At 62.0% G+C, this 27010-nt stretch overlaps 2 protein-coding genes across 6 annotated transcripts; both read left to right on the forward strand.

The window, feature by feature from the left end:
• Positions 1-904: 904 nt before the first annotated feature.
• AIFM3 (AIF family member 3) lies at positions 905-11410 on the forward strand (the record flags this gene model as incomplete). 3 transcript variants are annotated; one of them, XM_081252346.1, is made up of 20 exons in its annotated part: positions 905-976; positions 4358-4571; positions 4739-4848; positions 5070-5179; positions 5270-5314; positions 5564-5660; positions 5735-5847; positions 6190-6276; positions 6641-6732; positions 6816-6946; positions 7032-7147; positions 7239-7310; positions 7387-7450; positions 8030-8106; positions 8212-8329; positions 9546-9644; positions 9900-9975; positions 10406-10510; positions 11142-11162; positions 11371-11410. In XM_081252346.1, 20 exons carry the CDS (start codon positions 946-948, stop codon positions 11408-11410), a joined length of 1818 nt encoding a protein of 605 aa, XP_081108472.1. The 3 variants fall into 3 exon arrangements, with proteins under 3 accessions (XP_081108472.1, XP_081108473.1, XP_081108474.1); XM_081252347.1 differs by lacking the exon at positions 11142-11162; XM_081252348.1 differs by lacking the exon at positions 11142-11162 and having other exon boundaries at positions 946-976; positions 4340-4571.
• A 1044-nt stretch (positions 11411-12454) lies between these two features.
• On the forward strand, positions 12455-26952 carry LZTR1 (leucine zipper like post translational regulator 1). Of its 3 annotated transcripts, none has more exons than XM_081253108.1 (21): positions 12455-12878; positions 13301-13363; positions 16726-16782; positions 18127-18206; positions 18579-18687; positions 19235-19318; positions 20118-20175; positions 20583-20722; positions 21180-21381; positions 21776-21931; positions 22269-22379; positions 22647-22739; positions 22809-22922; positions 23255-23420; positions 23602-23771; positions 23869-24025; positions 24671-24797; positions 24888-25037; positions 25605-25710; positions 25791-25871; positions 26127-26952. In XM_081253108.1, exons 1-21 carry the CDS (start codon positions 12679-12681, stop codon positions 26241-26243), a joined length of 2541 nt encoding a protein of 846 aa, XP_081109234.1. In that variant the 5' UTR covers positions 12455-12678; the 3' UTR covers positions 26244-26952. The 3 variants fall into 3 exon arrangements, with proteins under 3 accessions (XP_081109234.1, XP_081109235.1, XP_081109236.1); XM_081253109.1 differs by having other exon boundaries at positions 12457-12878; positions 22824-22922; XM_081253110.1 differs by having other exon boundaries at positions 12458-12878; positions 22827-22922.
• Positions 26953-27010: the final 58 nt, after the last annotated feature.

Below are 27010 nucleotides of genomic sequence, written 5' to 3' on the forward strand. Positions count from 1 at the left end.
TACTGTTGAGCATGACCTCAACATCAGGGGCTTTGGGGAAGAGCAGGAGAGGGGGTAGGAGCCAGAGCTGTGTGCCTGGCCTCCCTTTCCTCCAACCCCACCAGGCCCAGGCTAGCCGCCCACTTCTGTTCACATGGATCTGGGTTTCCCTGGGGACCAGTGGACTGGCCCAGCCCCGCCCCCATCCCCTCCTGGCCACAGCTCACACTTGGGGGAGGGGTGGAGGCTGGGCCGCCTCCTGGACCCCTGCCCCCTTGTCCTGCCTTCCAGGGCCAGGCAGCCTCTGTCCACTGTTGGGCTGGGAGCAAGAAGCAGTGGCTGCCCTTGGAGAGGTGGGTAACCAGGGCTGCCCACCAGGGTGGGAGCGGGGGGAGAACTAAATGTTGCCCCATTGAGGAGGGAGAAACCCAGAGTACCAGGAAGGCTCTGGTCTGCCAAGGTGACCTGGGTTTGACCCCAGGCATGGTGGCCTCCCTGGAGAATGGAGGGTCCCAGGGCTCCAGGCTGCAGGATTTTGAGGGGACAGCAGAAATCAGGGAGGATTTCCTGGGCCTAAAAGGTGGCTGAGGTTGGGGCAGAGGGGCCCAGGCAAAGGGGGAAGAGAGTGAGGGTGCTGAGCCTGGGGGGCCTGGAAGGGAGGTGCCGTCCACAGTGCCAGGTGCCATTCCTCTGGGACCCGGCTCCCCTATGCATGAGGGTTCCCAGCTCCAACGCAGCCTCTTTGAGAAGCACCCCCACTCTGTCTTTCTGTGTCTCTACCCACAGCCCTCATCAAAGCCCTGGTCCCCATAGATGCTCCTGTCTCCCTGCAGGCAGCTCCAGCTGGGATGGCAGCTCCAGCATCTCTAAGGGCCTCGGGGGGTCCAGCCCCCCAGGGGGCACCCTAGGCCTCCCACAGCCAGCCGCCAGTGTGACTGCCCCCCACCCATCCGCGGGCCACTCACCATGGGTGGCTGCTTCTCCAAGCCCAAGCCAGGTACCTCCTCTCTTCTCACCCTCTCCCTTCCCCCTCCCTCTGTCGCTTGCTCCCTCCCTCCCTCCCTCTTCCTGCCACCTTCCTCCTGCCCCTCCCCCTGCCTCCGAAGTAGGTCAGGCTGGGCTGCAGCCGAATGTTAACACTGGGCAGGAGTGGGGGGGCTGAAGCCCTCTTTATTTGGGGCTTAGAGTGATGGTGGTGGAATAACAGTGGAATCTTTCTCGGAAAGGGGAAGGGAGGGTTCCTCCTGCTGCTGGGTCGGAGAGAGGAGCATCTCCCTCAGCGCTGGGGAAGGGGGCTCCGGGGACATCCTCAGCCACTGCATGACCCAGGGCATGCAAGATACCCCTCTGAGCCTCACCTCCTCCCCCTAAAAAATAAGCCTGACCTCTCAAAATTGCTATGAGGTGGAGTGGACATGTCCTAGCCCTTTTCACCTCTTCTGACCCCGTGTGACCTTGGGCTGCCTCCTGGGCCTCTCTGGACACACTTCCCCATTTGTAGAGGAAATCCCCACCCTGCCTGGCCCAAGCAGTCCCAGCCCAGGGCTGGGGGCGGGCAGGGTGCTGGGGGATGCCTAGGTCTGCTCTCCACAGAGACCCTTGTGTGCCAGCTCTCCCTCCAGCCCCCACTTTCCCTCTTCCCTCCTCACAACACCTGAAAGGCAGGGGTGTGCAGGCCTGACCCAGATGAAGAAACCAAGGCTGAGAGAGGCCTCTGTAGTGCACCCAGGGATCGCCGGCCAGCTCGCCCCAGCTCCCCTTACCTGATACTCATCAGCTCCATTACCTTGGAGCCCATGAGCCTTTTCTCCTTTTCCTGGGTCTGAGGGAGAACTTGCGGGCAAGAGGAGACCTGCGATGCCCTGCCAGGCAGAAGGACCCACCTGCACCTGCCCCATGACTCCCATGCTGCGGACACCCAGCCCTCGGGCAAATGATGTCCCTTGTCTTGACCCCAACTCTCTCCCATCAAAAGCAGGCAGGAGGATGCTGGCTGCCCCATATCAGGCTCCTGTAGGACTGCAGAGCTGACAGGAGGCCCTGGCAGAAGATGCCACCTGTAGGTTCCTTTAAAGGACCCCAAAGGGCTGGTCTGCCTCAGACCCCAAGCCCCAGGACCCCCGGCCCCAGGACCCCTGGTATAGGGCTGGTCACTCCTACCACACCAGGGGCAGTGTTAAGAATTTGGGCTCTTGAGCCCAAATCCAGCCCTGCCTGTTCCTGGCTATTTGGCCTTGGGCAGGTGACTTCACTTCTCTGAGCCTCTGTGTACTCATGTGTGAAATGGGACTAATAGTTGTGCCCCTGTGTGGGCTAGTGTGCTTGGCACGGGCCTGGCACGTAGGAGGCACTTACAGGGTGTTATCCCCTCTCTGGGGGGCTGGGCTCGCTGTGGGCTGTGGCAGGAGGGCAGGAGCTTGGGCCCCCGGTGCCCATGGTGGCAGGTCTGGGGTGAGGCTTGGGGAATTTCAGGGTGTGGGAGTGAGAGCGTTCTGGCCATGAGAGTTCAGTGAGGGTCAGGAGGGGCCACAGGGAGACCAGAACGAGCAGAAGAAGCTTCTGCAAATTCCTCACTTTCCACCTCACTGGCTCCTGTGGCTCAGAGCATGTTAGAACAGTCTTCCTGAGCCCCCTCTGTGTGCCCTGTGCTCCAGGGGCCCCATGTTCCTCAGGAAGTGTTCCAGGCCAGTCCTTTGTAAGCTCAGAACTAGGAGGTAGTACAGGTCTCTTGACATCTGGTCACCTGCCTTTTATTAGGCCACTGGTGCTACCTAAAGGCTTTCCCTCTTTGTCATGGCAGCCAGGAGGCTCGGAGCTAACCAATAAAACACAGCTACCCAACTTCACCTATTGAGCTTCTACTCTGAGTTACACTTATGATTTCCTTCAGTATCCACTGTCCCAGAAGAGGTAGGCACTGTTCTCTCCATTTTATAATGAAGGCATCTGCCGAAAGGGTCTAAGGGATCCACCACAGCTCCTGAGGCTCCTGACCTGACGTCTTCCCCCGTTAGACTACACCAGCGAGCACCTCGGGGCCTTCTGGAAGGAGGTAGAGGATGAAAACAGCCTGGCTTGGCTGTCCTCTGGACCCCTGCCAGGCTGCTCCTGTGAGCTGTCTCTCTAATTCTTCTGAAAACATTCTAACACCATTACATAAAGTGTGGAAAATGAAGGAAAAAACCCACCCCACCCATAACCCCCCACCTGAGACAACAGCCTCAGCGTGATGTGTTCGTGGGCCCTTCCTGCCCAGCTGGAATCAGGGAGCCACCTTCAGCTCTGTATCTTTTGTGCCTGAGCCTTAGGGGAGGTGGCGGTGGGGGGCGGGGGACTAGGACAGGAAGGATGAGGGGCCAGACCAGGCTGAGGGAGAGGATGGGTGGGCGTGAGCCCAGCCCCAGCCCAGGCAAAGGGAACTGCAGGGGCTAGGGCCCGGAGGTGTGAGCCGGGTTCTTTGTTTCTGGAGGGTCAGGTCTGCGGGGGAGGGGCCTGGAGGCTCAGGGGCCTCGGGAGTTGGGAGGGGGCCTCCTGCCCAGGCCTCTGGCCCTGGCCCACGCTGTGCCCCGGGCTCAGCTTCCTAGCTCCTTGCAGCAGCAGCCCGGGAGGCCGGATTATCACTGCTAAAAATTCTGTTTATTGTTCCCTTCTAATTAGAAAAATACCCCAGGCACATGGTAGGGAATTTGGAAAATGTGGAGAAGTATAAAGAAGAAAATGATAATCTCACTAACTCCCCCCAGAGGAGGCCCCACTGGTGGAGGTGGCGCTGTGCCCTCTGCATGCACCACCCAGTTGGGGCTCACCCCCAAGGCCCCTGCACCCAGCGCCTGGCAAATAATGAAGGATTCTCAAACTGGCGAGAGCAGCTATCTAAAGTTGAAATTATGGTGCATACACTTTTTTTTTTTAATTTTGAAAAAATTTCAAATCTCTAGAACCCTCGATTCCCCAGTTACCCAGATTCACAGGCCATGAACTGGGCTGCGTCCAGCTTTGGACGCGCTGTTTCTCAGGCCCCAAACGTGCCCCTGAGTCCTCAGGGATGACGCAGTCCTCCATGGGGGCCACTCCCTCAAGGTCAGCAAGGCTCCAGCACTGAGTTCTCACCTCCACGTGGATTCCTGGAGAAAGGGCAGCTTCAGGGTTGAATGAGCTTTGTTGTGCCCCCTCACTAATTCTGTTAGGGGAAAAGAGAACATGCAGAAATCAATTTAAGCTCGCCCAGGGCCCCCCTCACCCCCCACCCCCCACATCCTGGCTCTGCCTTTTGCTGGTGGTGCAGATGGCTTTCTGGAGGCCCAGGGAGAACCCGCACTCAGAGCTCATGGGGTGGGCCGGGCTGGGGGCTCACCGCCACCCCCCCGCCCGCCCGCAGTGGAGCTCAAGATCGAGGTGGTGCTGCCCGAGAAGGACCGGGGCAAGGAGGAGCTGTCCGCCAGCGGGAAGGGCAGCCCCCGGGCCTACCAGGGCAACGGCACGGCCCGCCATTTCCATGCAGAGGAACGCCTGCCCGCCCCCCACCCCTACCCTGGCGCCCAGGACTGCCTGGAGGCCGCTGTCTGCCACATCAAAGACCTGGAGAACGGCCAGTGGGTGCTGGGCCTGGGAGGGGGTGGGAGGCTGAGGTGGGAGGATAGCTGGGAGGCCTGGAAGGGACCCATGACCGGCTCCATCGGGGCCACCGCCTCTGTGGCTCCTGCTGGTCTGGGGCTGCTCTCCGACCTCTGACCTCTGAGGGCAGCCCCTCCCCTCCCAGGATGCGGGAAGTGGAGCTGGGCTGGGGGAAGGTGTTGCTGGTGAAAGACAACGGGGAGTTCCATGCCCTGGGCCACAAGTGTCCGCACTATGGTGCGCCCTTGGTGAAAGGTGAGCTGTCGGTGCCCACGGGGGCAGGGCGGGACCTCCCCGACAGGGGCTTGGAGGCTCCCCCATCACAAGGGACGCTCAGCCCCCGCTCCACTGGGCCCCAGGCCCCCGTCTATTAGTGGAGTGTCCTGGGCCGTGGGAAAGGGCCAGTGGTGCTGGATACAGGGGTCCTTGGAGAGGAGCTCTTGCTGGTGGCCCAGCCCAGCACTGCCCCCTCCCAGGAGTGCTGTCCCGTGGACGGGTGCGCTGCCCCTGGCATGGTGCCTGCTTCAACATCAGCACCGGAGACCTGGAGGACTTCCCTGGCCTGGACAGTCTGCACAAGTTCCAGGTGGGGCCAGGCATACAATGGGGTGGGAGCCTTGGGGTGCAGGGACTGGAGCACCCCAAAGCCCAGCCCTGAGCAACATGGCCCTTGCAGGTGAAGATTGAGAAGGAGAAGGTGTACGTCCGGGCCAGCAAGCAGGTGAGGAGGGGGCTTGGGGCTCAGGCAAAAGAGAGAGCTGAGAAGGGCCTCTGGGCCCAGAAAACAGCATGTGCATAGGCCCTGTGGTGGGAGGGAGCCTAGCCGGTGTGGATGGGGAGCAGAGTGAAGGGCTGTGTGGTGGGGATGAGGTGGCACTGGAGCAGCAGGACCTGGCCTGCTGGGATGGGCACAGGGAGCCTGGCAACGACCCCAGCTTCCAGCTGCCCCCAACTCGCTGGCCACCCTCAGGCCCTGCAGCTACAGCGAAGGACCAAGGTGATGGCCACGTGCATCTCTCCAAGCGCTGGCCACAGCAGCAGCACCAACGTGCTCATCGTGGGTGCAGGTTGGTGGTGGGTTGTGAGGGGCAGGGTGGGGTGGGGGAGAGGGGGCTCCTGACCCACTGTCCCCTCCTCTCAGGCGCAGCTGGCCTGGTGTGTGCAGAGACGCTGCGGCAGGAGGGCTTCTCAGACAGGATCGTCCTGTGCACTCTGGACCGGCACCTTCCCTATGACCGACCCAAGATTAGCAAGGTGGGTGAGCGTGAGCAGGGCCAGGCAGGGCCAGACCCATGTCCCACTGGGCACAGTAAGGTCCACTGGGACCCTTGCTTGCCGCCCCTTGGGGGTCTGGCCAGCTGCCCTCTCTGTTCATGCCAGGCCCATCTGCAGTGCCCCTGAAAGATCTGGTTTGTTGAGCTCTGTCCTGTAGCTCCTGTGTGACCGAGGCTGCCAGCCCCCAAGACCCCGAGGCCCTGGTCCTTGGTTATAAAATGGGTCAGTGGCCACCTGGTCACTGGCCAGGTGGGGCTGGGCCTGCAGAGGGGTGGGAGCCTGAGGGTGCAGGGTCCTGTCTCAAGCCGGCGTCTCTTGCAGTCTCTGGATGCACAGCCAGAGCAGCTGGCCCTGAGGCCCAAGGAGTTCTTCCGAGCCCATGGCATCGAGGTGCTCACTGAGGCCCAGGTACGGACAACTCTGGGGAACAGGCCTGGGGAAGGCTTCATGGGCACCGTGAAGGGCGTGAGGCCCCTGGAAGTATGGGTGTGCTCTGCCCTCCCGGCCCCGCTGCCCAGGCACCAGGGGCGTTCCAGGCCTGGGGGGTCATGGGCCCCAGTGTGTGGGGCCACAGACCATCTGCTCAGGGCTGGGATTTGGGAGCATTAGGAGGGCTTTGAGGGGGAGGTGGTGCCTGAAACTTAAAGGGTCAGGAGGGGTTGCCAGGAAAGGGAGGAAGGTTCATCCAGGTGGCAGAGCCTCACAGATGGCCTCGTGGGCGCTGGGCGTGGGGCGGGACCCGGAGGCCTCGCTCTGCCTGGCGGGGTCACAGGTGGTCACGGTGGACGTGAGGAACAAGAAGGCCGTGTTCAAGGATGGCTTCAAGCTGGAGTACAGCAAGCTGCTGCTGGCACCCGGGAGCAGGTGGGAGGGGTCCCCACGCCCCTGCCGGTATGCGGAGGGCTCGGGGTGCCGGGAGCGCCTCCCCGACTCTTGCCGTGTCTCAGCCCTAAGACCCTGAGCTGCAAAGGCAAAGACGTGGAGAATGTGTTCACTATCCGGACGCCCGAGGACGCCAACCGCGTGGTGAGGCTGGCCCGGGGCCGCAACGCTGTGATCGTGGGAGCTGGCTTCCTGGGTGAGCAGCTGGGGGTGCGGGCTGGGCCCAGGGCAGCAATGGCCCTGGGAAGTGCAGGGTACCAGCCCTCCCCGCTTGGCCCCAGGGATGGAGGTGGCCGCCTACCTGACTGAGAAGGCCCACTCAGTGTCCGTGGTGGAGCTGGAGGAGACGCCCTTCAGGAGATTCCTGGGGGAGCGCGTCGGTCGTGCCCTCATGAAGGTGAGCCCCCTAATCAGAACCCACTGCCCCGGGCACCCGCCCTGCCCCCGCCTGGCTCTCACCCCTGCCTACCCACCCATCCACCTGGCAGACGTTTGAGAGCAACCGGGTCAAGTTCTACATGCAGACGGAGGTGTCGGAGCTGCGGGCCCAGGAGGGAAAGGTGGGCCCTTCTCCACCCCTGCCGCTTTCTGTCCCTTTCCCTGTGCCTGGGAGCTGCTCACTCCTGCTCTCCACAGCTGAAGGAGGTCGTGCTGAAGAGCAGCAAGGTCTTGCGGGCTGATGTCTGCGTGGTGGGCATTGGTGAGTGGGGGGCAGGCAGTGGCAGTGAGCATAGTCACCCGCACACTCTCGACAGTGAACTTGGGCCAGTCCCTTCTCCTCCCCCAGCCTGTTTGCACTTCTGTAAAATGGGGACCCCAACCATACCCCCTTGGCAGGGTTGTTGGCGGGGTGATGGTACCAGCTTAGCCTGGCCTGGCATGGAGGACGCTCCCAATGACCCCTGTCCAGTAACCCTGTGCAGCCGCAGGACACAGAAAAGCCTCTAATTGGTCCCTGCTCCAGCTGAGGTGCCAGTCCGGGGAGGGACAAAGCTGGGAGGTGGCAGCATGGGCTGGGGAGGCTCGGCATGCCAACCCCCACCAGGGGCTTCGTGGAGAGCTTCTTGGAGGAGGTGATACCTGATGCCTGATGGGAAGCCCCAAGGTCTGTGGGGCTCCAGGCAGAGGAGACAGGACATGAAGGCACAGGGTGTGCCACCTGCTGGGTGATCGGTCTGGGCTGGACTGTGGGAGTGAAGGGCATGGTGGTGCAGAGCAGTGAGGCAGGAGGAGGGAGGGAGGGGCCGGGGAGTGGACACAGTGGCCCCTGTCCTGCCAGGTGCTGTGCCCGCCACGGGCTTCCTGAGGCAGAGCGGCATAGGTCTGGATTCCCGAGGCTTCATCCCTGTCAACAAGGTGGGGCTGGGTGGGGAGGGCGGGCAGCGTGCCGGGGCCGTAGGTGGTGGGAGGTCCCGCTCAGGGCGCCAGTCCTACCTATAAGCCCCGGTCCCCTCCCCACAGATGATGCAGACCAATGTCCCAGGCGTGTTTGCAGCTGGCGACGCTGTGACCTTCCCCCTGGCCTGGAGGAACAATCGGAAAGTGAACATCCCACACTGGCAGATGGCTCACGCCCAGGGTACCGCCAGCCCCGCGGCAGCTTGGGGTGGGAGGCTGTCCCAGGGTCTCAGCCTTCCCCAGGCCCACCCATTCAGTTGCTGGCCTTGGGTCCTGCTCACTGGGTCAGCCATTCAAGGCTCTGTGGTGGCCTGTCCAGCCAGCCCCATGCAGGTAGCCAAGGCGGCTCACAGAGACCTCCCATCTCAGACCTCCGTCCAGTGCCCTCTTGACATCCCATTTCACCAGCTACAGCATCCCACCTCGCTGGTCCCTCCACCAGCCAGCCTCTCCTTTCCTTTTGTCCTCAGAGACACATGTTCTGCAGAATTCCTCACCAACCTGTGCAGTCACCCAGGGAGGGAGAGAGGGGTTTAGTAGTACCCGGGCCAGCTCCCCACTCTCCCCTTTGGGCCACTTGACTGGCTCTGTGAACCCAGCTGCCTCGTGCAGGCCCCTGGGAGGTGGCCGTCTGGGCTTGGAAACCTGGGCTCAGTGGGGACCTGCTGTGCTCTCTGAGGAACAACCTTCCCCCTCCCCTTGGGCAGTCCCTGTGCACACCTGGTCTGGGACCCCCAGCTGCAGGTACAGCCAGTTAGCTGCCTCGGAGGGAGGACGGTCAGACCCCCTGCACCCTCCTCCCTTCTCTCGGCCTTCACATTATCTGAGCATCTGTGCTGAAACCCCACTCCTGGTACCAATTTCTGCTCGGGTCCAAGGTGTAAAGTTGGTGCTAGGTTTGAAGGAACCAAAAGCTACTCATCAGCTGAGTATAATTAAGGTTTAATTGGGAGGGTCCAAGGACTGTCACAGACATCCAAATACAGGGGTCCAGTGGGGCCTTGTCCAAACTGGGGAGCCACCCACCCTATTCTGTCTTGGGCTCTGAGTGAGGCTGTCATCCCTGCTTCCCTGGACACTGATGCCCCATTCGCCCGCCTCCCTCCTCAGACCTGACCTGTCCGGTTAGTTGCCTGTGTCACACCTGAAATGATCCCGGGAAGCCAAGCCCTTCCAGACCCAGTCCAGGCACTTCATCTTAGTGGCCAGCTTTGGGCCTGGTGTCCCTCTCTGCACCCATTATCTGCAAGCAGCGGTGAACAGTGGGTTGGGCAGTGATTAACCTCTGGGGTGGGGGGGAATATCCCCACCTGTCAGGCGTCCCCAGAGAGCTGCGGCAGGCAGTGGAGGGGTGGTGAGGGCTCGGGGCGGGGTTCTCACGACCCCGGGACCCGCAGGGCGCGTGGCGGCCCAGAACATGCTGGCGCAGGAGGCGGAGATCAGGACGGTACCCTACCTGTGGACCGCCATGTTCAGCAAGAGCCTGCGCTACGCAGGTAACAAGGGGCCCCGGACGCGGGCAGGGCCCAGGTGTGGCAGAGTGCGGAGGCGGGGCTTGGACGTCAGGGCGGGGCTAGAAGCATCCAGGGGGCGGGGCCATGACGGCCGCAGGTGGAAGCAGGGAACTCCCTGCGGGCGGGGCCAGGACCCCCTAAAAGGACCGCGGGGCCGCGGCCTGGGGTCCAGGGCAGAGTTGGAAGGGCACCGGGCGCGGACCCCGTGAAACCCAGTCCCCTCCTCCCGGCCCGCAGGGTACGGAGAAGGCTTCGACGACGTCATTATCCAGGGGGATCTGGACGAGCTGAAGTTCGCGGCTTTTTACACCAAGTGAGAGCAGCGGGGTGGGGCGGGGGCGCGAGGCAGCGGGTACTCAGTGGTGAAGGGGGCTCGTCCCGGAGAAGCTCTGCTCCGGAGGAGGGGGCTTCCCTGGATGGTGGGCAGAGTGACACGGGGGGCAGCTAGGCAGGGGACGGCCAGGAAAGGGGAGGAGGTGGGGACAGCTCTTGGAGGGGGGTGTTGACACCCTACTTTTACACCGAGGAAAGTGACACAGGTAGAGAGTGGGGATCTCAGAACAGGTTCCAGCCCTGAACCCCACTGGGCAGGAGCCTCTATGGGGTCCTGCAGGAGCAGAAGCCGTGCTGGGCTCTCAGGACATTCCTGAGCGAGAGTCTCCCTGGGCCCCAGCTGGACTCGGGTCTCCAAGGACAGGGGCTACTGCTGGGCAGTCCTCAGGCTCGGCCACCTCTCCCTGCAGAGGCGACGAGGTGATCTCCGTGGCCAGCATGAACTACGATCCCATCGTGTCTAAGGTGGCGGAGGTGCTGGCCTCCGGCCGCACCATCCGGAAGCGGGAGGTGGAGTGAGTGTGGGCACTGGGTGCCTTGGGGAGGGGGGAGAAGTCCCCCGAGGTGCTGCCTCTAGCTGCCCCCACAGTCCTCCAGTGTTCTCCCCGCCCCCCGCCCCCCCCACCCCCATCAATCAGCCTGAGGCTCCCAGGGCTATGGTGTGGTGTGGGGCAAGGGTTGTGGTTTGGGAGAGGGCTGGTTATTTGTGCTCTTGGTGGGTAGAAGGGAAAGAGGCCGTGTCCAGGGCAGGACCAGTGCTGCGGGGAAGGATTAAGTAAGACCCACTGCTTGGGCAGTCACTGAGCCCGGGACACCCCACTGCACATGGTTGAACACAACCATGGGGAAATGCAGCTAGTGTTGCCCCTGGGGACACCCTGACAGAGTCGTGGGGTGTTGTTTGGGGTCTGAAGAACACCGGACACCAGCCATTACCCTCATCCTGGCATGGTGCCACTGGGAGTCACCCTGTGGACTCAGTGGCCTACAGAACCCTCCCCACCACCACCAAGGGCTGAGGAAAGCCTGGAGGGCCACAGGACGGGGTGGGGTGGGGCTCAGACTGGAAACGGAGAACCAAGGGGGGACAGGAATGACACGCTCTCTCCCCGGCCTTCTCTGTCTCTCCCTCTTGCCTTCGCAAAGGCTGTTTGTGCTGCACAGCAAGTACGTGTGTTCTCTCCTTCTTCCGAGCCTTTCCCACCTCAGCCCAGAGCCTATGCCTGGTGGTCTCCCCACTCTGCCCAAGTGCACATCCCTGCTGGGCACCAGGGCCTCACACAGCTCCCTGCTGTCTTCAAGGGCTAGCTGCTCTCGGTGCCCAGAGGGGAACCTGCTCCCTTCTGCCCTCACTCCTCCTCCCTCATTCCTACAGGACTGGCGACATGTCCTGGCTCACAGGGAAAGGATCCTGAGCTTGCATGCAGCGGACTCGGGCAGGCATGTTGGGGCGACAGGGACAGAGGCCAAGCCTGGGGGGCAGGTGCCAACCTCCAGTTCCCCAGGAGCCCCCAGGGCAGAACCTGAGCCCTCTCAGTGCTTGCCTTCGGCTGCCTGGCTCACCTCCCGAGAGGCCTCAGCGGCCTCCAGGAGATGCTCAGCCCCCAAGACGTCCAGTGCCACTGATGGCTGGCAGTGGAGGTGGGACAGACCCTGCCTCTTCTTCCTCTATTGGGACTGGTCCCCTGTAGGACCCTGCAACATATTAGACATTATCTTAAAATTAAAACTCACACATTTGCAGATCTTTGTGACTTCCACTATAATTGGGCAAACTCTCATGAGGGAGAAAGATGATGAGACAGGCACGACCACAGACCACAGAACGCTCAGTGTCCCACCAAGGAAGTTTGGTCTGTGAGCGCCCAGAGGAGGGAGCAACCCCTTTGCTGCCCCCGGGGTTAGGGAAGGCCCCTTAGACCACTGTCTTGGATCTGGATTTTGAAGGAAGGGCACTCCAGTTAGAGGGGACAGCACATGCAAAGGTTTTGAGGTACGAAGTACTTCTTCAGAGGTCAGAGGTAGCTCGGGTTTGGCAGTTTGGCGGCGTTGGCCCAATCAGTACTGAGGAGCAGGTCCCAAGACAGACCCACGCTTCTCATGGCAGCCTGAGCTTCCGGAATGCCCATTTCGCAGGTGAAGTAGCTGAGGCTCTGCTAGAGTAGGACTGAGAATCCAGAGCCTCTGCGCCACGCTGCCTCCCAGCCAAAAGGAACGCCGAGGGGAGACGGAGGGACCGGGTCGGGGACACAGCAGGATGGGGATAGTGGGGCGGCCCGCAGAGAGGCCGCTGCGAGGCCGGAACGCTCCGTCCGGGATCCCGGGCGCGGCGGACGATCGAGGACGAGCCACGCGCACAGGGCATGCCGGGAGCCGCGCCGGGGAAGTGCGGGCCGGGAGGGGCTGCGGCCGGGGGCCCGCGCGCGCTGGAGCGGGTACAGCGCGCTCGCACTTCGCGGGAAATGCTACTCGAAAGACTAAGAGCTCGCTGCACAGTCGGGACCTCAGAGTCACTAGGACTCCAAGGCTCGCCCAGAAGTGAGGGCGCCCCGGAATGCGCCACCGTCCGGAAGTGCGGCGCCGTCGGTGCAGGGCTCGCCGGGAAATGTAGTCCCTCGGGGGTGGCCCGGGGCGGTGGCCGCACGTCCCGCGGACCCGGTGGCCCATCGGGCGTGGACCCGGCATGGCGGGGCCGGGTGGCTCGGGCGGCCCGATCGGGGCCGGGGCCCTGGCGGGTGGTGCGCGGTCCAAGGTGGCCCCGAGCGTGGACTTTGACCACAGCTGCTCGGACAGTGTCGAGTACCTGACGCTCAACTTCGGGCCCTTTGAGACAGTGCATCGGTGGCGGCGCCTCCCGCCTTGCGACGAGTTCGTGGGGGCCCGGTACGGCGGGGCGTGGGGGTTCTGGGGAGGGGGTGTCTGAGGAGGTCCCAGGCGGGGCGCTGGGGCGAGGCCGGGCCGCCGTGTCCCGGAGCGGGACCTGGTAATGGCGGGGGGTTGTCCACGGCAGGGGAGGGGCTTCCGAGGGAGTCCTGGAGCGGGGTGGCCCCGGGCAGGGTACTAGAGTTAAGTTGTGTTTGCGGGTCTCGAGCTGGGGCCCCAGGTGCTCGGCAGGGGGGTGGGAGTGTCAGGGGTCCCCACATGCAGAGTTCTTTGGGGGTACTGGTGGAATTCAGGAGTCTCCATCGATCTTGGCAGTTGAGAGGTGTTATCCGACTTCTGTGGCAGCCTCAGTGCCAAGTCTCATTCCTTGGGTTCCCCCAGAAGGGTCCTGGCCTGACCGCCACCCACCCCTCTCTTTCCAGGCGCAGCAAGCACACAGTGGTGGCCTATAAAGATGCCATCTATGTATTTGGTGGAGACAACGGGTGAGTCTAGATTGAGGAGGGAGAAGCACAGTGGTGGGGATTGGGTCTCTGCAGCTCCACTGCCATCTCTCCAGATGTTAGCTAAGCACTCGGCCTCAGCTTCCAAATCAGTGAGGCTCCCTCAGCACTGCATCCAGTGGGTGGCACACTCAGGACACGGAAATGTCCCTCTTGTTCTGAGTGAGTGGACACAGCCTTGAAAGAAACACATCTGCCATGGCTGCCACCCCTGCCAGGCACTTCTCCTTCCCTGCGCCTCCCTCTGGGCCTCATCTACATGCTCACATGGCAGTTGAGAAGGTTTGGAGGATACAGATTTATTTCCTTCCCCCATTTTTCACTTTTGTAAGGGTTTTCCCACATTTTATTGTACATTCCCAGCAAACAGCTTTTCCTGACAGCATATCTCCATCCCACGAACAGTTCCCAGTTAGGTTGTGGCTGGTTTCCTTTGGTGAAATAATGGCCGAGGTGAACCCTTGGTTTGTGCAGCCACATCCTTCTCCTGGCGTGTTTTTCCCAGGAGCTGGACCACCCCAGAGGGAAAGAGCTGTCTTAGCAAGGGCGGGACCACATCAAGTGCAGGGTGCGGGCACAGCAGGCAGGCTTGTTCTGCACCAGGAGGCGGGGTCCGGTCTGGTCCGGTCTGGTCAGGGAAGCCTTCTTGGAGGGGTTGATGACCTGAAAGATGAGTAGGAGTGAGCCAGGCAAAAGAGGAAGAGTGTCCCGAGCAGAGGGGTCAGTGTGGGCAACCACCCAGCGGTGGGAGAGTGCAGAACTGTGCTGCCCGGCATCCACTGGGCTTCCATCCCTCGTCCACCCCTTCATGTGCTCAGGAGAGGCTAGGGATGCCCACCAGGGCTCTGGAGGGTTGGGAGCCTGCTGGATGTGGGGCTGAAGTTGGACTCCTGGACAGACAGGGCTCAGTTCAGGTTACAGCTTTGTGGTTTTGGGCAGGTGGCTTAAAGCCACCAACTGCACCCTGGTCTCCTCTGTAGAAGGGGGTGGGCCTCTGCCCTGCTTTTGCAGGGTGCTCCTGAGGGTCAGTGAGCATAGGGCTGTGAGAGGCTGAGGACACCCTGTGCTGAGGGTGTGGTGTTGGCACACAACTCATCCTGCCCTTGAGTCCTGTCCCTGCCTCTCAACCATAGGCTCTGGCCTGTAGCCCAGACAGGGCTGGCCTCTGATTGGTGCTGCAGCCATGGTCCTGCAGGATTCCCTGGAGGAGCTGACCTGGGGCTGACAGAGTGGGCAAGCCCCCGCGGGGACCTTCAGACTGGGTAGAAGGGTCTCTTGGGCGTGGCCCCTCGCTTCCAGCCTGTCTTCCTCAGTCTCTCTCCCATGTGCAGCCAGCTAGAGTGTGTTCCTTCTTGAGTCATAACCCTGGGATGGTTCCCTCTGAGTAAAAATGCAAGCCCTCCTGGCAGTTCATGATGCCCTGCCTGCGTCTGCACCCACGGCTCCCCTGCTTTTGTCTGTGCTGCACTGGGTGACACCTCTGCCTTGTGGTGTTCTGATTGCACCAAGCATCCTCCTGGTCAGCCCCTCTTGCTGGCTGTTCCCTGCTTCCCACCCTTCCTGCCCCTCCTCTAAATCTCCTGTGAGTCAGGCATTCCCCCACCCCTTGGACTAACCGGACCAGCCAGCAGCCCACCTTCCCCTTCTGCACCTCTTACTGGCTCCATTGGCCCCCAGGGCACACAGATGTTTCTTGTCTGTCTCCTCAGCCAGGACCTGTATTCCAGCACCCAGACAATCCAATAAATGTTTGTCACTTGAAGGAATTAAATGAGGAAGAGACATCTGCCCACAGATGTTTACTGCAGCCTTAATGAGAATCCCCTGAACCAGAAAAGGCCTGGTGTCCAGCACAGGGCAGCGGGTGGAGACATCCCCCTGGAGTGTTCTGTAGCAGGTGGAGTTTGAGTGACAACTGTGTAGCTAGAAGCAGAAACATTTTCTCTACAATGTGACACTAAGAAACAGGATAGGAATTTGTCTCATTCTAGTTGCAACTTTGTGCAGACTGACTGGCTCCAAAGGTGCCCATGTAGCTGGGGGGCGCAGTACAAATGAGAAAGGGGAGGGGCTACAGTCATGCCTCTGCTTCCCAGCCCCAGCCCCCTGGCTCCGTGGCCTCAGGCAGGCCCTTTGGTCTCCCAGGTTGTTTCCTGGAGGCGGAGGCTAAATGAGGCGGCTGGGGTGCTGGGCTCCTGTTGGGTGGACGCCCTTCTCCCTCTTACTGATAAGGGCTGGGTGGTAACGTGCGGGTCTTTTTTTTTTTTTAATTTATTTATTTTTGGCTGCATTGGGTCTTCGTTGCTGCGTGTGGATTTTCTCTAATTGTGGCTAGCCGGGGCTACTCTTCGTTGTGCACGGGCTTCTTATTGCAGTGGCTTCTCTTGTGGTGGAGCACGGACTGAAGGCGCGTGGGCTCAGTAGTTGTGGTGCACGGGCTTAGTTGCTCCGCGGCACGTGAGATCTTCCTGGCCCAGGGCTCGAACCTATGCCCCCTGCATTGGCAGGCAGATTCTTAACCACTGCGCCACCAGGGACGCCCCAACGTGCGGGTCTTGTTAGGTGGTGGGATGGCCAGTGGATTTGCTTTCTGCTTTATTGTATCCTTTTTTAAAAATTTTTATTTATTTTTATTTTTGGCTGCGTTGGGTCTTGGTTGCTGTGCGCGGGCTTTTCTCTAGTTGGGGCGAGCGGAGGCTACTCTTCATTGCAGTGCGCGGGCTTCTCATTGGGTGGCTTCTCTTGTTGCAGAGCATGGGCTTTAGGCGCACGGGCTTCAGTAGTTGTGGCAGTTGGGCTCAGTAGTTGTGGCTTATGGGCTCTAGAGCGCAGGCTCAGTAGTTGTGGCGCACAGGCTTTGTTGCTTCGCGGCATGTGGGATCTTCCCGGACCAGGGCTTGAATCCGTGTCCCCTGCGTTGACAGGCGGATTCTACCCACTGTGCCACCAGGGAAGCCCTGCTTTATTGTATTTTTAATGTAGTTATTACATTAGCTTTGCAATAAAGGGGTGGCAGGAAGAGAGAGAAGGCAAGGGGCCTCCTCTGACATGTGAGCCAGCGTCTGCGTCGTATGGTGCAGCCTCAGAGAAGGGACGCTGCAGCCCACGAGTGGGTGTGTGGGTGGGGATTCTGGAAGCGGGGGTGAGGCGTGAGGAGCCTGGGATCATGCTTGAGTCCTGAGCGCAGGCAGGCTGGTCCCGCACCAGCTGGGGAGCTTCCTTTGGGGTCACCTCTCTGGTCCCTCTGGCATCAGCTGGTTGCCTGACCTTGGCCGAGTCCCCCAAACAGCTTCCCCCTCCCCCGGGCACAGTGTCCATCTCCCGGGTCCCTGGCTGTCTTTCAGGAAGACGATGCTCAACGACCTCCTTCGTTTCGACGTGAAGGACTGCTCCTGGTGCAGGTGGGTGTCCCTGGTTCCAGCCCTGTTTTTCTCCAGACACGAAGCACCACTGGGGCCTGACTGCCAGCCAGGTCCCGCTCGTGGAGAGCTAGAGAAGCTTCGAGGAGGAGAAGACAGTGCCCAGGACTGCTCTTAGTGATACCCTCTATTTCCTGGCTTTCTTTTCCGGTCTGTGGCTGAGATTGGTTTTTCTGGATCCTGTTATTTAAGGGGCTCTATTTGATCCAGCTGTGGGTCCTTCGATTCTGCCTCAGGAGAGCTCTTCAGTCACCAGGGCTGTCTCCTGAAGCTGACAGGGGGACCATGGGCTGATGGGGCATTCCAGGATGGTCTCTGCTGCTGCAGGGTGCCACCCAGGGGCTGGCAGCAGCGGCTCCCCTGCCCTCTCTGCCCTGTGGGGCCCACCCTCTGGCAGGAGACCCCACACAGGCAGTGGGCAGCCTGTAGGTCCTGGCTTCCCTTCCCAGCTGTGTGGCCTTGGGCATGACACCTGCCATCTCTGAGCACTGCACATTGGTGCCCATCTGCTCCAGTCCAGCCCCCGCTGGGAGCAGCTCACAGCTGAGGAGAGAAAAAGATCCCAGGATTAGGAGGTGCTGGGCTTCCTCCTGAGCTGTGCCAGCTCCTTGTGCAGGAGCCCCTCGGCACCAGGCTCTGCAGCAGCTCTGGGCGCTGCTCTCTGGGGTGGGGTCTCACTGCCCCCCTTCGACAGAGGAGGATGTCCAGGCCCAGTACTCACAGTTGCTGAATGTGGCCCAACAGGTGGCATCACCCCTTGCCCAGACACCTGGGTGGTGCTGGATTGCTTTGGAAGTTTGTGTGTTGTTTCTCTCACACTTGATTGTAAAATGTGTCCAAGAGTTACAGATTAATTTAAAAACCACTCTCAAGACTTTATAATTCTTTGTTAAAAGTTGCTTAAGTATAAAACTCTGAAAAGGAGCAGCCCCGGGAAAGCAGTATAAACCGGTTTTTAATTCAATAAATAAGATGTGTGGACCACCCATGCTGCAGAATATGGTGCAGCTATGGGGATGCAGGTGTGGATGGTTCCAGAGTAGCAAGGACATCTACCACCTGATTCCATTTAAAACAATTACTCAGACGCATAAATATGCCTGGGAAAGGTGGTGGGGAGGCGCGCTTAAGGTGTGGATGGTGGTTTCTGGCAAAGGAATTATACATATGTTTCAGCGCTGTTTTTTTGGTTTTTCTTTATTGGCAAATTTTTAAGGTTTCTATAACGAGACAGGTATTACCCTCAAAATACAAAAGCAAAAAGAAGTTTGGGGGTGAGGGGGGCTGCCCCCTGCTGATACCCACTGCCCCTTCTCCCCGCACCAGGGCCTTCACCACTGGGACCCCTCCTGCTCCCCGCTACCACCACTCGGCCGTCGTCTATGGCAGCAGCATGTTTGTCTTTGGTGAGCGGCCCTCCTCCCATCAAGCCTCGACCATGTGCTGTGCTTGGCCAGCCTCTCTGTGTCCTGTCCTCTGAGTTCCTGGGCTGGGTTGAGGCCCTCTCATGGGCCCCTTTCCCTGACCGTCCTGATCTCCTGGGGGTGGAACCGTCTGCCTCTGTGGCCAGGCTGCTGTCCCCCAACCAGGGGCAGGACACGGGGTTCTGCTCATCTGTCACCAGAGCCTCGAGCAGGGGCAGGCAGGCAGGAGGTGCCCCCCAGGGTCAGAGGGGTCCCAGAGTACATTTTAACTGAGGCCAGATCCTGCCCCCACCCCCAGGGTTTGATGACTGAGTTGCTGCCTTTGGATGTGACGGCTTCTCGCTCTCTTTACAGGGGGCTACACTGGGGACATTTATTCCAATTCCAACTTGAAGAATAAAAATGACCTCTTTGAGTACAAGTTTGCAACTGGCCAGTGGACGGAGTGGAAAATTGAAGGACGGTGAGAGACTTTGCTGAGACCTTTGGGGTTGTGCAGGCTGCCGTGCTGGGTCTCGGTGGGGCAGCGGGCCTGGATCAGCTCTGTAGAATTACAGATGAAGAGCCTGAGACCTGGAAGAGAGGCCTGGGCCCATGGCAGCCAGAGCTGGGAGTGGGCGTTAACTGCCAGTCGCTCTTGTCTGCGCCTCCCCTGGCTCTTAAATATCCTCCTTCCAGAGGGTAGAAGGGACAAGTGTTCTGTGGATGGCACTTCTCTGGCCCTGTTTTGCAAGCACCCCCTTGATATTGGCTGGGAGCTGGGAAGGGGCTCTGTGCCCTTGGACATGTGAATCCTTGTCCAGCTGCCCTGGCCTCATGAGTTCAGCCTCTGCCACTGTCCCTTATTCTCAGCGGCCCAGCTGGAGGCCTCAGAGCTCGGGTCAGCAGGTGTGGGCATGGCAGCCCCAGGGCCCGGCGGCACTCGTAGGCTGTGGCCCTGGCCTCATGGGGCCATGAGGCTCAGATCTGCACGAGGCGGACTCCCTGCTCACCCCCTCCTCCTGCCCCAGGTTGCCAGTCGCTAGGTCAGCCCATGGCGCCACAGTGTACAGTGACAAGCTGTGGATATTTGCCGGCTATGACGGCAACGCCAGGTAGGTGGCAGCCCGCAAGTGCACCGAGGCACAGAGCAGCCTTCCTGCGCTGGGGAGGGGGGACTCGAGCTGGGGGTTTCTCAGAAGGGTGGGTGTGTAGACAGGGCTGGGAAAACAGGAAGATGGGCAAGACGAGGGCCACTGAGTGGAGCCCCTGCCCAACCCTCACAGTGGACAGAAGTTCTGGCACCCCTGAAGTCCCCTGGGGTGACTGAGGGGGTGGCAAGCCCACCCATGTCTGTGCAGCTGGCTGAGGATGTGCAGGCTCCACAGCCCCAGGGCCATAGCTGGGTGTCATCAGAGCCAGGGGTCGGGTGGTGGCCCCTCGAATGGCTGGGGTGAGGATACTCGGGCCCACGGTGAGCAGTGACCTGAGTGAGCAGGAGGGTGGCAGCGGCAGGGCTCAGACCCGGCCCGCCTCCCAGTGGAGGGCAACAGAGGCGCCTGCCTGTGTCATGGGCCCTTTCCTCCTTGTTGTAGAACATTGGCTTTGCTGTATTTTTCTGATTACAAAAACAGCACACACTCATTCCCCGGGAGTTCAGCGTTACAGAAGCCCCAAGTGCTGCAGAGTTAGTGGTGGCTTCTGTGAGGGCCTCTCCTGGCTCCAGGGGCCCGGCGCAGCAGGGATTCAGTGCAGCCCCCAGCCGAAGCCCCCACCCCGAGGCCGTTCCATAGTCCCCTGGTCAGAATCCCCCTTGGTGCGTTGTCCTCCTGGAGCCTTCCCTCCTGGCTGGGCCCAGGCCCACCCTGACCGCCAGCCCAGCTGTGGGGTCCCGACCCCTCTGTCCTAATGCAGGTTGAACGACATGTGGACCATCGGCCTCCAGGACCGGGAGCTAACGTGCTGGGAGGAGGTGAGGGGCACGGGGCCGGGGGGGCCGCTTTGTTCCTGGCCTCGCCAGGCCCTCCTGACATCCGGCCCAGCCCTCTCACAGTCCCTGCGGTGGTTACCCAGTGACTACGGGCTCCAAGCCTGTGACTGGTGCAGTTTGGGGCTGATCCACCCTTCTTTGAACACAGTGGGGGTGGCTACCGTCGGGGTCCTGGGCAGTGTGTCTAACCACTGCCCTGTCTCACCTGTAGTGAAGACTTCAGCCCCAACTGTTCAAAACTGGGCCCATTCAGATGAGGGCTTTAAGCTGTCCCACAAAAATGGACCCATGACCCCTCACTCACAGAAGGTTCAGGAGTGAATGTAGCCCTAGCTCAGTGGGTTGGCCCCAGACCAGGAGAAGGGCTCATGGCTTCCCCAACCATGCAGGTGGCCCAGAGCGGCGAGATCCCGCCCTCCTGCTGCAACTTCCCGGCGGCTGTGTGCCGGGACAGGATGTTTGTCTTCTCAGGCCAGAGCGGGGCTAAGATAACCAACAATCTCTTCCAGTTCGAGTTCAAGAACAAGACGTGAGTGCCCTGCTGGTGGGGCCCCCGTTAGCACACCATACCAGTGCCCGGGGCTGCCTGTGTGGGCTCCACACACAGCCAGCACCTTGGGAACGGGGCCATGAGGGCCCTTACGCAGCCTGGACCTGAGACCCCGCAGGCCCCTCGGGGGGTGGCTGCAGCCCAGCATCCTGGGGCCTAGGCGGCCTCCCTCCTTGTCCCAGTGTGAAGACAGCCAGCCACCCCTTCCAGCAGCTGGCTCGCCAGGCAGGTGCCACCCTCCTGCCCTGCCCCTGCTGCCTGCTCCATGCTGGGGGATGAGGGCGAGACAGGACCCCATGATGGGCTGCGAGGAGCCAGGCAGGGCTGGTGCCAGGATGAAATGGGATGGGGGGCTCAGAGCCCAGGTGGAGGCTGCAGGGGAGCATGAACCCCCACCCCATCGCTGGTTCACATGCAGCGTGAACACACATCACAGGTGGACACGCATCCCCACCGAGCACCTGCTCCGGGGCTCTCCGCCGCCCCCGCAGCGGCGCTACGGGCACACCATGGTGGCCTTTGACCGCCACCTGTACGTGTTTGGGGGCGCAGCTGACAACACACTCCCCAACGAGCTGCACTGCTACGACGTGGACTTCCAGACCTGGGAGGTCATTCAGCCCAGCTCGGACAGCGAGGTGAGTGCTGCTGGTCAACAGGTGGGCGGGGCCCGGGCCAGGGGCTTCAGACAGCCAGCAGGAGCAAGGCTGGGACACCAGGGGCCCTCAGCCCTGGACATTGCCCTGGCCCTACCCCAGCCTGGGCCCCTCTGGCCTGTTCTCCATCTTACCACCTATGGGCTAACACTTCATGGCCCAGCATTTGCGCTGTGCTGGGGATGTTCTCCCGAGATGCATGCCTTGACTGCAGCCAGGCTCCCAGCTGGGCCGTGCTGGGAGCACCCTCATCCTGTCACTTTGCCCCCACACTGTCCCCACAGCACCCATCCCCACCCCAGGTGGGGACAGCAGCGGTCTCTGGCCGCCTGCCCGGCCCTTGCTGAGGGGCCGTGCACCCGCCTGTCTCCCCCAGGTCAGCGGACCCGAAATGCCCGAGCGAGCGTCCGCTTCCGAGGAGGCACCTGCCCTGGGCTCCGAGGAGCGGGGCGGCTGCAAGAAGTCCCGGGATGTGTTCGGCCTGGACTTTGGCAGCACCACCACCAGGCAGCCCACCCTGCCAGCCTCAGAGGTGAGGGCCAGCACCCTCGTGCCCACCCCTCATGCCCTGAAGCTGGTCCTGTGATGAAGAGGCCAAGGCTCAGGGCTTACACAGCACGTGAGGCGAGGCCAGGAGCCCATGCCCTGCTGGACTGGCCACATGGGTGCAGCACGTGACACCCAGCGCCCTCTGCCACCTGGTGGAGCCACAGGGCCTGTCCTGTCTGCGGGCCCACACAGGCCCCGCCCCGCATGGTTGTGCTGTGTGGGGGGGTGTCCTGCCCTGTGGCTCCTCCTTCCAGGCCACCGGTGCCCTCCTTGCTTAGAGCCTGGCCGCTCGAGACCCCGCCCTGTCCCTTCCCCTCCAGCTGCCCAGCGGAAGGCTCTTCCATGCGGCCGCCGTGATCTCCGACGCCATGTACATTTTCGGGGGCACCGTGGACAACAATATCCGCAGCGGGGAGATGTACAGGTTCCAGGTGGGGCAGCCCGCGCTGCCGGCCTGAGGCGGAAACTGGAAACCGACCCCCTGGGGGGCGGGGCTTTGCGGGAGCGGGGCTTGTCTGACGCCAGAGCCGAGGCTGCACCTGGTGGGCCGGCAGCCCTTCTGAGGGGTCGGGCGGTTGGGCCGGGGTACTCTGGAACCTGAGTGCGGGCGGGGCCGGGGGGTGGCCGGGGGGCCCCCCGCAGAGCCTGTGGGGGGCTGGCTGGGCGGACCCGTCCAGCAGCGTGGTCTCTGCCTACAGTTCTCCTGTTACCCCAAGTGCACACTGCACGAGGACTACGGGCGGCTGTGGGAGAGCCGCCAGTTCTGCGACGTGGAGTTCGTGCTGGGCGAGGTGGGTTCCCCTCCTGTGCCCGCTGGCGGCCCCCGTCCCCAGGGTGAGGGTCCCCCGCCCTCCACCAAGGTGTCCCTCTTCCAGCAGAAGGAAGAGTGCGTGCAGGGCCACGTGGCCATCGTCACGGCACGCAGCCGCTGGCTCCGCAGGAAGATTGTGCAGGCGCGGGAGCGGCTGACCCAGGTGAGGGCCGGCTGCCGCCTGGGCAGAGGCTTCCGTGGGGTGTTCTTTTTTTTTTTTTTTTTTTTTTGGCGATACGCGGGCCTCTCACTGTTGTGGTCTCTCCCGTTGCGGAGCACAGGCTCCGGACGCGCAGGCTCAGCGGCCATGGCTCACGGGCCCAGCTGCTCCGCGGCATGTGGGATCTTAGGCCCAGCCGCTCCGCGGCATGTGGGATCTTCCCAGACCGGGGCATGAACCCGTGTCCCCTGCATCAGCAGGCAGACTCTCAACCACTGCGCCACCAGGGAAGCCCCCGGTGGGGTGTTTTTGAGCTCCCCTTCCTCTGCCCACAGAAGCTGGAGGAGGAGGCGGCCCCGGCACTCAGGGACGGCCCCGCTGGGGCCGCGGGTGGGGCCCGGCCGCCCCTGCTGCGCGTGGCTATCCGCGAGGCCGAGGCACGGCCCTTCGAGGTGCTCATGCAGTTCCTCTACACAGACAAGATCAAGTACCCACGGAAAGGTCGGCCTGCGCCGCGGGCGGGAGGGAACGGGATGGGGTGTGGACAGCCTTGCCTGACAGGGGGCGGCTGGGGTCTCTGAGGCTTCACCCCTCCTGTGGCTGAGCCACCTCATTGCGGAGGGAGCCTGGGCCCCCCCCCACTCCAACGCCCCACCGGAGGCTCAGGGGTTCTTGGGCGCAGGCCACGTGGAGGACGTGCTGCTCATCATGGACGTGTACAAGCTGGCACTGGGCTTCCAGCTGTGCCGCCTAGAGCAGTTGTGTCGTCAGTACATCGAGGCCTCCGTGGACCTGCAGAACGTGCTGGTCGTGTGTGAGAGCGCTGCCCGGCTGCAGCTGGGCCAGCTCAAGGTGTGGGGCAGGGTCCGTGGCAGCCTGTGCCCCCTCCCCGCCTGCTGTGGCAGGCCCGGTGAGGCCTGACTCAGTGGCCTGCGGCCTGTCTGTCTAGGAGCACTGCCTGAACTTCGTGGTGAAGGAGTCCCACTTCAACCAGGTGATCATGATGAAGGAGTTCGAGCGCCTCTCATCTCCTCTGATCGTGGAGATTGTGCGGCGGAAGCAGCAGCCGCCTCCCCGCGCCCCCTCGGACCAGCCCGTGGACATCGGTAGGGACCCACCTGGTCCCCGAGAGCGGTGGACAGGGCGCAGCCACCTTGGGCACAGGGTCCTACCGCAGGTGGCTCAGGCTCGGGCAAGGCAGAGACCTGCTCAGCGGGCTGGGTGCCAGGGCGGCATCTCCCAGGCCCATTCCTGGGGGAACACGAGCCCTGTCCAGCGAGTGCTGCCCTGACTGGGACGCCAGGCATGAGGGTCTGCAGCGAGCAACGAGCTGAGGGTCCCACGATTAGTTGCCCAGCTTCTCTTCTAGGTGGGCCCACATCTGGGCCTGGTGAGGGGTGGGCACAGCCCTCAGACGCTTGGCGCCTCCCTGTCCCATCCCCACCCAGCCAGGAAGGGACCTCACAGACTTCTTCACCCCCGTCCCTGGGGCCTGTGCTGCCTCGGCCATGGGCTCCAGGTGACACAGCCGAGGGGGCGCCAGCACTGGGGCAGGAGAGGGCTCAGTGGGCCGAGTCCGGGAGAAGGTCAGACTCTGGGGGGACAGAGCCTCAAGGGCCAGAGTAAGGCCTCTGACCTGGGGGTTTCGTTCAGGGGGGCAACACAGGGAGATGCACAGGAGGCGGTGCCCTGGGGTCCCGCATCCTGAGTCAGAAGCCGCCCTCTGGCTCAGGCCCCTTCTACACCCCCAGGCACGTCTCTGATCCAGGACATGAAGGCATACCTGGAGGGGGCAGGCGCGGAGTTCTGTGACATCACGCTGCTGCTGGATGGGCACCCGCGGCCAGCCCACAAGGCCATTCTGGCCGCCCGCTCCAGGTGGGTGGGGTGTGGCTTGCGGGCGGGTGGGCAGGTGGGTGGGCAGCTGGGCACTGGCCGACTTGCTAAGGGCCGGCCCACCGTCTGCAGCTACTTTGAGGCCATGTTCCGGTCTTTTATGCCCGAGGACGGCCAGGTGAACATCTCCATTGGGGAGATGGTGCCCAGCAGGCAGGCCTTTGAGTCCATGCTGCGCTACATCTACTACGGCGAGGTCAACATGCCGCCCGAGGACTCGCTGCATCCTCACCTCTGGGCCTCCTGGGTCATTCCCAGGACAGCTTTGGGCCCTGCTGGCTTGGCCTGGCCAAGCGATTTCCTGAGGACTTCTTAGTGCCCAGTCTCTTCCGGGTTCTCTGGAACAGTCGGTTGGCTGGCTCAGAGAGGTTTGCAGCCAGGAGAGACGGGTGGGTTCAGAGGAAGGGGTCATGGCTCCGTGTGGGGTGATGCCAGGCCAGGTCATGTCTGTGGGGGTTTGAACATGGGAGGCCAGGATGCCCTTCAGGGCTCTGTGAGGCCGTGGATGTTTCAGCAGATGGGCATGTGGGTACTTTCCTGGGGAGAGGAACCTGTGGTTTTCTTTGGATCCTGAATGGAGCTTTGGACCCCTGAGTGGTTCAAAGCCCATGTAGAGGCTCTGCCTGGATGGGAGCCTGGCTGTTGTGGTGGGTGGGCCCCCCTGACCTGAGCAAGAGGTAGCAGCCCTGGTTCAGGGCTTCTCCGTCCCTGGTGGCCCCCTCAGGGGGAAGAGGGCAGCTGGGCGGGAGGAAGGCTCTCTTGGCCCACAGCTCCTTAACCAGCCCTCAGCTACCTGTTTGCGGCACCCTACTACTACGGCTTTTACAACAACCGGCTGCAGGCGTACTGCAAGCAGAACCTGGAGATGAATGTGACGGTGCAGAACGTGCTGCAGGTAGCTGCCCTGGCCCTGGGCCTCTGTGCCTGCGCGGTGTGCGGGGCAGGGGCAGCGCCTCAGGGAACCTGCCGTTCCAGATTCTGGAGGCAGCAGACAAGACGCAGGCGCTGGACATGAAGCGGCACTGCCTCCACATCATCGTGCACCAGTTCACCAAGGTCAGGGCCCTCCCACCCAGTGCGCTGCCTGCCCCGTCTGCAGGACATACTCCCCTTGGCGGTGGCCTGGGCCAGGTGGGAGGGGCCCTGGCTGCCTTGTGCAGCAGTGGGTTCTGGGGATAACCGGGCAGAGCTGTCCACCCACTGGCTGATCCTCACCCCGTACTCGTTGGTCAAGCCCCCAGAAGACTCCTCGGCCACCTGGCCCTGGCGAGAATACGGCTCCATGCTTCTGGCCTTTGGTTGCCTCCACAGGTCTCCAAGCTGCCCACACTGCGCTTGCTGAGCCAGCAGCTACTGCTGGACATCATCGACTCCCTGGCCTCCCACATCTCAGACAAGCAGTGCGCAGAGCTGGGTGACGACATATGAGGACCCACGTGGTGCCGCCCCGCCCTGCCTCGCCCACTGCAAAGACTGCTGGCCACGCTCGGGCCTGCGGCCGAGGGGTCGTGTGCCCAGGGCCTCCGAAGGGAGCTGAGTGGGGGACTCCAAATGCCCCATCTCACTGCTGAGGACACAGGTCCCACAGGAAGTAGACGGTGAAGCGAGATCCTGGCTGGCACCCTCTCCCGGGGTGGAGGTGTGGGTGGGAAGCCAGGGCTCAGTGGTGAGGACACTGCAGGAGGAGGCAGGGGTCCTGGCCAGGGCCCAGTGAGGGAGATGAGCCCACCAGGGAGCTGGCTTTGGGCTCCCTACGCAGCAGGGACCCAGCATGGCTTGTGCATCCAGCCACTGGGTCATGTTGCCAAGACCCCTCAATGTGGGGGCCGCACAACATTCCCAGACCCTCATCAAGGTTGGTTTAAGGGTTTCCTCCTGCCACCCAGAACTTGTGTAGATGGAATCCAACTCCAGGTGAATTTTGAGGTGTGAAGGGCCCTAAGGTCAGCTTCCAGCCTGCAAGGTCAGCCACTGTGGACTGGGCCAGGCATTCAGAGGGGCTGTGGGATCCCACCCACCTGTGTGTGTGTGGGGGGGCCCTGGGCTGCTCCAGAGAGTCAGAGATGCCCCAGGCCCACATCTGTCCCTAAGTATTTATTGTCATAGGCTTGCCTCCATTAAAGCCACAGCAGTCCTACCTGTACCCAAACCTCACTGCGCAGTCCCCACTGGTGGCTCCAGCCCTCCGTCATCCT

The sequence above is a fragment of the Mesoplodon bidens genome, assembly GCF_964165515.1.
Source record: "Mesoplodon bidens genome assembly, chromosome: 13".
In the NCBI taxonomy this organism is placed as follows: domain Eukaryota; kingdom Metazoa; phylum Chordata; class Mammalia; order Artiodactyla; family Ziphiidae; genus Mesoplodon; species Mesoplodon bidens.